The sequence below is a fragment of the Aplysia californica genome, unplaced genomic scaffold (assembly GCF_000002075.1).
Source record: "Aplysia californica isolate F4 #8 unplaced genomic scaffold, AplCal3.0 scaffold00246, whole genome shotgun sequence".
NCBI lineage: Eukaryota > Metazoa > Mollusca > Gastropoda > Aplysiida > Aplysiidae > Aplysia > Aplysia californica.
This window is the reverse complement of record NW_004797516.1, coordinates 955,446-967,025: the sequence shown is the minus strand read 5'-3', so window position 1 is coordinate 967,025 and position 11,580 is coordinate 955,446. Positions and strand designations below refer to the sequence as shown.

Sequence of the window (11,580 nt, the reverse complement as noted above, 5' to 3'; positions counted from 1 at the left end):
ACTATGGAGAACTTTATCATGACATGAAAGATGAAGCATTTAATTTATCCCGAATCTTCAAGAGAAAGTTGTTTTTTTTAAACTTGTGAAAACCATAACTGTAAACTGAGAAACGCGGGGGAAGTTGTTTGTGTTTCGAGCCCACAGTTTTTTATCTTCTAACCCCTCCACTTATTCCTGTTCATTTTTTTGTCTTTCTATGCTCTCCTTTACAGCTCCACAGCATATCTGTCGCCATATCGTAATTTCAACAACCGGTCAGTCATATCGTCCATCATCTCATCATCAGTGTCTATGCATTCTAATCTCACATACTCGTTTCACTACTGGTTGCTTCTTAGGCAAAATTAAACGGTTATGCATTATAGTCCACCGGCATAGTAACTTCATCCTTTCAAAATCATCTTCATCATCGGACCTTTTTGTGTATATAGAATCTGTGACTCCCTTGAGAGAGTCTTCTCAGCGTCAGTCAGAGCGCCACAACTTTCACTTTTCAGGGTATCGTAGGTAAAACGTCTCGGGAACGCTCTGGAAAGTGACCGCAGAAATTCGCCAGTAAATTGGAAAGTGTTCAAGCAACTCAACTTCTGACAGCAAGAAACAATTTCAAAATGGTATCTGAATACTTTTGGAAATTTTGAAAGTGAAAGTGAAAAACGAAAAGGCAAACTTTTTGTTGCCTGCACAAGAACGTGAATCCAGGGTGGTGCGCGGCTTCGTGAAACGTTGTGATATAGTGCTCGCCAAAGAGCAGCGCTACGCTCTGAGTTAATACATTGTATAAAAACAGCGGGCCAACTTGGAGCGCCGAGCTACGAAAAGGTTAATTTTCGTCTCTTCACTGTGATCAATAGATCTTCATGCTGCCCCACTGCGTTGGATTTGAAATGTGGTCTTTGTATGCAATGTCAAGGAGTTTGCGGTAACATCTCATCTCTGTTGTCTGAACCCTTTTTCTCCAATTCTGCTGTCAGTGTCGACGACTCGAAGGCGTACAAAAATATTGAGATGACCATTGAGCGCATGAGTCTGATTTTCGAGTTGGGCGTGATGTTTCTGTCCTTCCAAATTGACTTCAGTTTTGACAGCGCAGCTGTTGTTTGCGCGATTCTGGTGAGAATTTCTGGTCTTGAGCCTTCATCTGAGACGACTGATCCAAGGTATTTGAAGCAGTTGATGGTTTCAAGTTTCTCGCCCCTGACTTTGATGTACACGTTGATGCCATTGATATTAGTATTATTGGTCATTAGTTTGGTTTTCTCGGCACTTATCTCCATGCTGTAGGCCGCTGAGGTTGTGTCCAGCCACTCCACTTGAGTGGCGAGCTCCAGTTCTACTCCTGCTAATCCATCGATGTCATCGGCAAAACGCAAGTTTGTGATTGTCGTGCCTCAAATACTGATTGTTCCATTGTTGTCTTCCAGTGTGTCAGTCATGATACGTTCTACAAAGATATTGAAGAGAGTGGGAGAGAGCAAACAGCCTTGCCTCACCCCGACTGTTGTCTTGAACCTGTCCCCCTTGCTGTCGTTAAGGTAGACTGCGCTGGAGGCCTTGTCATATAGTAGTAGTAGTTGTTTGACGTTGATCAGGTTGAAGTTGATGTTATATTTCCTCATGGTCGCCCATATGGCTGCATGCCAGACCCTGTCGAAGGCCTTTTTAAAATCAACGAAGATATGGTATAGGTTTTGCTGGTGTTGGAGGTACCTCTCGCACAGTATCCTGTTCAACTTACCCGTGCCCGACTGCAGTACGTTGCACAAAATGATCAAACAACTCAGCCAGTTAAGTAATGGGGACGAAGTTCAATAACTTCATACTCCTTGCCGGTGTAGGTTGATCACCTGACCACATAAATCAGGATCATAAAGTTGTTTTAAGCACACACAAAATCTCTGACCCCCATCACTTTGAGTTTGAGTGTGCTTCTTACATTTTCATGAAGTCGTTTCCTTTTCTTTTGAAACCACGCGTTCTTTTAATGTTAGTGTTTTACGCCATCAACACGACTTAGATCATTTAGAAGGCAGGCTTCTGACTGTGCCTGTCAGGGCCAACCCGGGCTGAGAGGGATACATCATCCCAACAGAAAGATTGAGAAACTCGATAAAAATTCTCCCCACTCAGCAATGGGGCTCAGGTCTCCTACGTGCAACAGAAACGCTCAACCACTACACCACAGATAGCAGTAGGGGTTCTATTCCAAGCTGATTATATCCCACATCCATGCAAACAGGCCATTGGAAGAATGAAGAATTCTTTCGGCTGTAAGAGCAGAAAACCGTATGTCTATGTATCCACTTTTTCACCCTCTGCAACCTTCCTCTCTTTTTTGAAAACACTGTTAGCTCGGCTGGTGTTGTGCTGAGCTATGGTTCGAATGACCCCGGCTTCGGAGTCAATACAAGTTAAAAATAAACAACAATCATAGTCTCTGTCATTTTTCTTGATCTTCCTGTAGTCACTGCAACGGAAAAAAATACTTGCTGCTTTTTCTTCTAGATTCTATTTCTAACACCCCTGAGTCATTAACTTATACAAGTAATCTTTATTCACACTATTGTCAAGCACAAAAGACTTCTATCATATTTATATTGAATGTAAACATGACATAATTCTTAAGCAAAGTTCACAATGGTAACATGCACAAAAAATATAAAATAAATGACCTTCGCCCTGGTAGAGACAGGACGAAAAAAAATCGGAAGAACGAAACAGCTTTTTCAACTTTTTGTTTAATAACAAGTTTTTAAAATCAACACATAAATCATAAAAATTTGTTGAAAAAAAAGTGTATATAAACAGGAGATTAGCACAAGCTCACTGATAGTCAGTGTATTTATTCGCACGGCCATATGCCCTGTCTTTGGGATATTTTTTTGCATTTGCAGCCATCTTTTTGAGGACCGCTTTAGGCAAATCAATGTGACATCGTTGTGAGAGGTCAAGGAGGTAGAGAAGTACATCACTTAATTCCTGGCCAACATGTTCTCGCTCTCCTTCAGTCAGCTCTGGAAATGTGAAATTATGCAAAACAGTAAAGGCTTTTTTAGTTTAGTTTCAGTAAAAATTTTACAGCACTTGCAACACAATAAGGTCATATAACTTAATTTAAGTGCCAAAAATTAGAAGTGTTAGTGTTACGAAAGAGTAATAAACACAAAAAAGAAGGAAGAGCGATAAGGACCAATAAATGTTTGATAGAAAAAATGAAGCAAACCACACAAGAGCACCCACCAACCACCCCCCGGGTAGGCTATAGGTTTACCACCTCTATCAACATTATATTAGATTATTTAAGTAGACTTAGTGGGAGGAGCAGAAGGCTATGGAATCAACCATTGCTTGGAACCGTCAGCATCTGCACACTTCGAGATGTTCTTCTTCTGGGGACGGAGCGCTTATGGGAATGCCCCTTGTGCAGTGATGTTGGTCCTTCACACAAATCACAAATAGATTATTTAAGAGGCGGGACCTCCGAGTTTAATATCCATCTCCCAAAGGACCAAGCCAAACAGGAAGTTTGTGTAAAATGCCTTTCCCCAAGGCCAGGAAACAACATCAGACCGAGCTGAGGCTCGAACCTCTGAACCTGAAATCTCACAACTACGGGTCCGGTAGTCTAATCGTAAAGCTACCGATACCACCAGTCAGCTCTGGAGATGGTTTTAGTTGTTGTTTGAATATATTTTAGCGAGAATTTTATGGCACTTGCAACACAATAAGATCATACAAGTACAAGAGCTGAAGATTAGAAGTGTAACAAGAGAGTGACATACACAAAAAAGTAGAAGAGATCAGGACCAATAGATGTTTGATAATTCGATAGGAAAGAAGGAGAGGCAGGACCTCAGAATTACACATCCTTCTCCAAAAAGACTGAGCCAAAATTGAAATTCAAGTAAAGTGCCTTTCTCAAGGACATGTCAGACTGAGCTCAGGCTCAAACCCCAAACCCGCAATCTCACAATCAAGGGTCTAGTCCCTAACTACAAGGCTACCGATGCCATCAGTCAGCTCTGGAAAGAGTTTGCAAATGAAAATTCACCAAAAGTAACAATGCCAATTTCTCATAATCAGTACATACACACAAAAATCTCAACTACAATCTAGCAAGCACATAGTGAAATTGGTGGGAAACAGAAATTCAGAAATCTCTACGTTATGTAGGAATTTCATTTTTATGTAGGCCTACATACAACGTTTTGAATAAAAGAATATACAGTCAGGTTCCCTTAAACCGAACACAGTTTATCCAAAAACATCAGTAAACAGAATGAAAATAGAACCCCCACATTGTTTCTTTGTTATTTGAGCATCTCTCTGAACTGAAAACAAAGCTTAACGTAAGAAAATCCGTTTAAGTAGACTCTGCAAAAGTAAAAAAATTTCAGGACCTGAAAATCTGCTCGCTATAGCCTCCAGCACTTCCATTTGAGACAGTAAAGGATGAAAATGACATGCCCAGGAAAAACGTTAAAACAAAAATAAAAAACACCACAGTCAAAGCCTATCTTTACCTGGGAGTCCCTCACTGACTTCTCCTTTCCACTGACTGGAATAGAAAAAAAGGACATATTACAAAAACAGTGAAGGTTGAAAAACAATCAATCATCCTATGAAAAACATTATTACTTTTTATTTCCAAACAGAGATCTCAAAGGAAAAACAATATGCAGCAGTTTTGTATTATTTTACAGAAATACGTCTTGTTGTCGTGCACACTTAGAAGTAGACAGAAAAAAAATTAAACCATCATTTTATTGGATACATAAATAGAATTCATTCCATTCATGACCTATATCAGGTGGATTGGTGAGTCGTAACCAGGCACAGGTTAGGAAAGGAATAAATTCTGTCCCCAAAAAAAGTTACGCTTTAATTTTAATTGTTTTTTATCACACTGACAGGCTTAGTAAACTTAGTTCGAATTGATAATCTCATGGCAATCACAACAGTCATCAAATGATGCCATCGATTAAAGAGGCTGGCCAAACAGCTTTTCGACAAAGTCAGCTGGAATCTGCAAAGAAAGTATTTCCAGTAAACATTATCTAGAATGTGAAAAACAGATTTGGGTTCAAAATTCAGTTTCAATCATTAAACGTTCTATTTTTAAAAAATTGTTTCAAGTACTTGGAGCTTTGATGCAAGTAAGATGATAATTTTCATAATAATTGCTTATTTGGCAAAATTTATTTAATCAATAACAGCTAGGTCAGCTGATCATAACAATAAATAACAAATTTTAATGCAGTCTCTAAACTCAAAACCCCATCTACTGTTGTGTGCTGCAGCATGATGTGTCACTAGGCAGCAGCATAAAGTAGTTATCCCACTGAATTCCTTCCTAAATAGGATCTGCAAGGATACCCCACCTGACTGCTCATTGTGTGACAGCCAGGAAGAAACAGTATCACACCACCTCTTTACCTTCCCCGCACTTACCAACCTGCGTACGTAGTACCTACATACCTGCCTCCCAAGATATTGGAAATACTTTAAACAGCTACCAAACACAGCTGATAAAAACCTGTAAATCCTTTGCCATATCGACAGGCTGAAGAGCTAGAAGAACCCAGATAAAATAAGTAAAGTATTACGCCATTGATGAATTGTTCAATTTCATTGCTGCTTTTTAAAGTCAAAACATTCGATTTTTAGTTTGCAGCTGCTGTCTTCACAAAGAAAGCAAAGGACTCTTTCATGTGCTCATGCTTTAATATAATATTACGTAAATCTCCATGACACAAAAGAAGACTACTCAAGTACACATCTATATTTTGGGCTCAGAGATGTTGGTAGGAAGGCTATTTATCACATAACACACAAATTAAAAAAACAACTAAATTGATTGGTATATACGAGGGCTGTCCCACGGAAAACCGGAAAAGGTCCATAAAAGCAACAAACTTTGTCCTATTATAATAAAAATGTAACACATTATACCTCAACCTGTGCTTTATTTCTCAATGTAATCACCATCCCGCTGGACACATTTTTCTCATCGCTGGATCAGGGAGAAAACCCCCTCCCTGAAAAATTGTTCATCAATCTTTCACGGCTTCCACGAGGTCTTCGTCGTCGGTGAATCTGTGTCCAGAAATATGGCGTTTCATTGGTCCAAAGGGTGATAATCTGACAGGGCCAAGTCAGGACTGTGAGCGAGGTGTGGCAGAACTTTCCAGCCGAACATTTGGCTCCAGTCTTTCGTAGCATTTGCGGTGTGTGGCGTTACATTGTCATGCTGCAAAAGGACCCAGCTGGACAACCGGCCTGGTCTTTTTCAGCTCACAACCTCTGTCACCTTATCAGGAGTCTGGCAGTATCTGTTAGCATTAACAGTTTGTTCTGGTTCCAGAATGTCAAGAAACAGAACACTCTTAGCATCCCAGAAAATCGTGGCCATGAGTTTCTTAACCGATGACTGAACTTAAAACTTTTTCGGGGGAGGTGAAGACATGTGCTTCCAAACCATTGAATCCCTCTTCGTCTCAGGGGTCTTGTGGTGTATGCAAGTCTCATCACCTGTAATAATGCAACTCAGAAATGCTTACTCATATTGTTGGATGTCTCCAGATGCGTACATGACTCCCATGACAGCTTGGCGACAATGATTTAACAAAATCTGAGACACTTCAACACGTTGCGTCTTGTGGTCAGCTGTCAGCTCTTTCGGGACCTATCGAGCAGAGACCTTTCGATAGTGCAGCTAATCAAACACTATTCTGTGGACAGTCGACTTTGAAATGTTTAGCCACTCTGAAATTTCGCGAATTTTTAGGCGCCTGTCTGTTTGAATGAGTTCGTTAACGCGACTCTTGTTGTCCTTAGTCTTGGCAGAAAAAAAGGTCCTGGGTGAACTTTATCATTGACATCCGTGTATGCCCGGCTTTGAACTTACTATAACTATAACACTCATACTTGTGATTTTGCCAAATACTTTCTCCCCGTAAACTGACTTTATTTCAGTGTGTATTTCTTTGGGTTTGAGACCTTTTGCTGTCAGAAACCGAATGATAGACCTCACTTCTACACTTGACCAATTTTCCAAGTAGGTAGCCATCTTTGGAGAACTGCCGTGTTCGTTTAGTTTGTGCGATGTTCATGGTGCTCAATCGGGAAAGTCCTAAATGACTGTTTTACAAGTGTGCATTTACAGAATGGGAAAATATAATTGAAGTTTTCAAATTACAGCCAAATTTCGGTTTTCCGTGGGATAGCCCTCGTATTTACACTCCATGACGGCTTTAAGCACGGTCATCGGGAGAAAGCATAAGCGTGCTTAATGCCGAAGTGTGCTTGAGTGCGAAGTAGACATCGTACATAATCCAAAGATTTTTAAGTTGAAAATTTCCTTAGTTATTACCCTTTTTTCGTAAGTAGTGGCTGCGCAAAAGTGGGCGCTGTCATTTTTACCCGCCAAGGTAGTTTTTGTTTGATTGTTTTGTTTTGTGGTCGAATCAAAGTAGTTGAGTATCTTTGGTCGAATGGGAAAGGAAAAATTAGTTTAGACGGCCAGTCATGGTACAGCACACTGGGCCTAGGCTTACACACTGCCTGTGCGTACCATTGCCCGCTGTGCTACATTCATTCCACTTCGCGCGTGATACATAATCAGGATTATCGGATAGCGAGAGGCAAAGGTGAAATCGCACTCAGCCTCCCTTTGCCGTTTGTATTTTTTCGTCTGTGTGTAGCTTTGCCCACGGCTGGATCCTATGTCCGTGCGGGCGGCTGTGTGCATCTCTCTGCCTTCCTCTTTGCGCGTGTGTATGTCCATCAATTGCGTTCTTTGTGTTTCACTTAACACACTCACTGCAGCGGTGTAGACTGTGTTCGAACTTCGATGGGTCATCAGGAAAGTATTGACTGTCTTGTAAATGAAGCGTGCCCGAAGCCAAAGTTACCGTGCTTAAAGGCGTGTAATTTATAAAGCAAAAACTCAGTAAGAGCTGTTTAGCGTACTTGAGTCCAAAACCTGCTTTATGCCGGCGTGCTTAAAGCCGGCACGGACTGTATTTGTTCAGATTTGTATGCAAGTGCTCACTAAAAAAAACCTAGCCCAGACAGAATAAGCTTTGGGCAGTTCTATGTATCCTCATTTCTAAATATTATTTCATAATAACTCACAGGCCACCTTTATTCTCACCCAGGGTGAGGATAATCCATGTCTCGCTATCCTCACCCCCCCCCCCTGGTGAGAAATGCTCCCACCCCGGTGAGGGCATGAAGTGAGGACTCCCCCCATGACCTCTCGCAGGCCGATAAATCACCAAGGCCGTAAGTGGGTTGAGAACGAATAATAATAATGTAAAAACATTTTTCGCCTCTCTGGTAAAAAAAAGGCTCACTACCGATACTGAGCGGGATGTGGGACCGCCGCCGGCCGGACCATTCGTTGTTTACACACTTAACGATGGCTTGCCTCTCTGCACACAATACATTATGGTTCAAGGAACAGAGAGCGTGTCGCAAACGAACGCAACGAGACACGAGCACGAGACTATGCTCTTGCACGGCGGTTGAAGGGTTATAAATTATTCAGACCAAATGGGTAAGGGAATTAAATCGTGTTAACTAGTTAATAATTTTTAAGCAATCCAAGCTCTTTTCTTCACTTTCATTTTTTTCCCCTTCATTCTTTCTTTTGCTTTTTCTCTTGCCTCTTCTGTCCCCTTCTTCTTGAACATTTGGAGTTTGGAGCCAAAAAAGAGCCAGAGAGCCAAATGAAATTCTCCAGGCTGCCAGACACGATCCAAAACAGCCAAATTTCTGGGATTTGGCTCCAATTTGACAACCTTGACTGTGACTAGATCTAGATGTCTATTCGGACACCAACACGATCCTGTGGATGTGGAGCATTAGACCCAGTAACATAAGCCCTGATCCCTCTTAGATCATTTCCGGTAAAACAAGACGAAGGGAGTGAGAATAGCGAGACATAGGTTAGTGAGAAAACCACTTCTTCACTTACAAGATTTCCGCTAGTTCTCCAACTTCTCCCACCAGAGCCAGAAGGACATTTCTTGGGCTGTGGAATTGGTCCCAGTTGCGTTCTTTGATGAATTCCATAGACAGCTTTCGCCTGAAACAGAATGGCCATTGAAAATTAATGGATGGACTGTTCAGAATTTCTCACCAGATCTACACCTACAGTTGAAATTGTCTAAGACAGCCACCCATCGTCAAGGAGACATATTAGTTGTCTTAGGTAGGAACATCTTATATGTCATTAGGCCTATATTATTTTTAACGCAAGAAGGAAAATTGAAAATGGGAAATGGCCATTTGTACAAGAGATTGTCTTGGTACCGTGGCCATAACGGTGGTTCAACTGCACTTAATTGAGTAATATTTTACTTTCATTCCTGTCTATTATATGGACGCAATAGCATACTTCTAAATTCTAAATTCTAGTTCATTTTGATTCATTTTCCGCAAATTTTGACTTTACAATATTTTACATTATTCGTCACAAATGATTAGCATATTTGAGATGTCTTTATTCAATCAAAGATAGATCTAGTACATAACAAGATGGGCCACTCAGCCAAAAAAGTGTCCGCAGGAAGTTTGCTCTTTTCTTCAGATGGCGCTGCAGTCTGTTTAGAAGCTCTCTTTCGTTTTTCCAGAAGAAGAATAGGAATAGCACCTCCTTGGGTGCGCAGATCGACTGCAGTTCATCAGCAGTTCGGGTTCGTTCAGTGCGGAGTTTTAGGAGTTTTTTTTAGGAGTTTTAATGACCTCTCGCCTTTCATTCTAAAGTCAAAGTAAACAAAGAAAACAATCACCCTTTCCTCCGGAAGAGTTTTTTTGCCAGCGTAACCAGTTTAAAAAAGCGTTCTTCCGAAATTTATTCAAAAACTTGCTAGTTTCACTTTGATTTTATTAAACACTAGTAGGGTAACTCTCTGTTCGCAAAGGGTGCGCATTTGTGAAGAGGGCGCCACCGAATTTTGAGGACACTTTTTTAATTGGCTCAAAGAGAGAAGTGGCCCCTAGTCTTGTTATGTAAACTCTTTGATTCAATCAATGATACAATGGGCCCAATTGTGTAAAAACATTCTCAGCGTGTTTTTAAAAAAGTGGAGGATTTCGGGGGAGGGAGCATATATATATGACCCTAGACCTAACCTAAATGAATCTGGCCCCCACACCAGGGCAGTGCTACTGCATGACAAAAGTTGTCTTTCTAGGCCATTCCCAAAAGGGGGCTATTAACATGTTCTAATGCACATAAGAATTGTAAATGGGCTGATTGATCAATGGCTTTTAAACTGTGCCGGAACATTAATTAACATAGGGGGAACTGCTGATTTTTTTTTCCTCATCCTTACTATCGTCATTTTTCCTCTTCTCCTTTTGTATGTTTGTCACTCTCTTGTGAACTGCTATTGGGATGCCTTGGTAGTCGAAGCTAGCAGACTTTGTGCTGAAGAGGCTAAAGAGGTGAGCAGAGTAAGCCTGATTCCCCGTTTGGACTTCTCTGCTGACATCCACCCCTTGGGCTTGGCGCATATTTGACCTTTTACTTTTTCCTTTTGCAGTAGCGAGCTCCGTAAAACCTTGCTAAAACACACTAGATTCTTGGTTACAAATGGATCTGGAGGACTGGACGGTTTCAGAGAGGCGTCGTCCCCAGTACTCCTGTACGTATTTCCTCAAAATTAGGAAATTAGTTGATTTGAGATTTTCTTAAAAACAAGTGATTTGCGATGGCTCATATTATTAGAACTAGAATCTAGATCTAGATATGATCTAGATGCCATCATTATAATTAATACAATTTTAAGGAAGAGGCTAGCCGTACTTAATGACGGGCTAGACTGGCAGTCTAGCCGTACTTATTCTTAATATGATGGCTAGACTGACCATTTAACAAAAAATACGGCTAGCCACTTCGAAATTTTAATTAGATCTAGAATTTAGATCTAGATATATAGATCTAGAATCTAGATCTAGACTAATAAAAGTAGAAGCGCCTCCTATACATGTGTGTGTTTTATATACGGCATACGGGTCAAAAAGACTTTTTATCCCCCCCCCCCACGCATTTTCGTGCGGGAGTGAAAGTAAAAATTTACCCTTCCCTTCATAGATCTAGCTCAGTTTTAAAATAATACGTACAAGTCCTCGAGGCTGGTGGAATCACTAAAACGAAAGGAACCACTGCTCTCAGTCTCGCCTCCACCGTCAGCAGCAGCAGAAGCACTCAGAGTGTTGTCAATGTTGTCAACAATGTCGGCTTTCACTCCAACTCCTGTTTTCTCAACATCGTTGGTGTTGCGGTTTTCCGTCTCTGTCTTCAGACGCTTCGGTGACGTTGGGTTGCTCATAATTACAATATATTCTTTGTGAGCTTGATCAGAATAAGAAAATAATATTCAACTTAACACTTCATGACAGTGAGGCAAGTCAGGCAAGGCAACCTCACAAAACCCGCGCGAAAGCGAAAGTTGACGCCATGCCATGAGTTGAGAGTTGACCTTTGGCTTTTGACTCTTGACCCTATATGTTGGTTGACCTCAACTGCCAGGTCGAAGAGGGTCCTTGTCTCAATAATAATAATAA

At 41.0% G+C, this 11,580-nt stretch overlaps 1 protein-coding gene across 1 annotated transcript in view; it reads right to left on the bottom strand.

Moving 5' to 3' along the window:
• Positions 1 to 2,722: 2,722 nt before the first annotated feature.
• Positions 2,723 to 11,580, bottom strand: part of LOC101863442 — a 23,364-nt gene continuing 14,506 nt past the window's right edge. Inside the window, exons 5-8 of the mRNA XM_035970283.1 lie at positions 11,137 to 11,390; positions 8,984 to 9,094; positions 4,527 to 4,561; positions 2,723 to 3,017 (exon numbers count right to left, since the gene is read on the bottom strand). Coding sequence (XP_035826176.1) covers positions 2,827 to 3,017; positions 4,527 to 4,561; positions 8,984 to 9,094; positions 11,137 to 11,390 — 591 coding nt within the window. The 3' untranslated portion in view covers positions 2,723 to 2,826. The remainder of the gene's footprint in view (positions 3,018 to 4,526; positions 4,562 to 8,983; positions 9,095 to 11,136; positions 11,391 to 11,580) is intronic.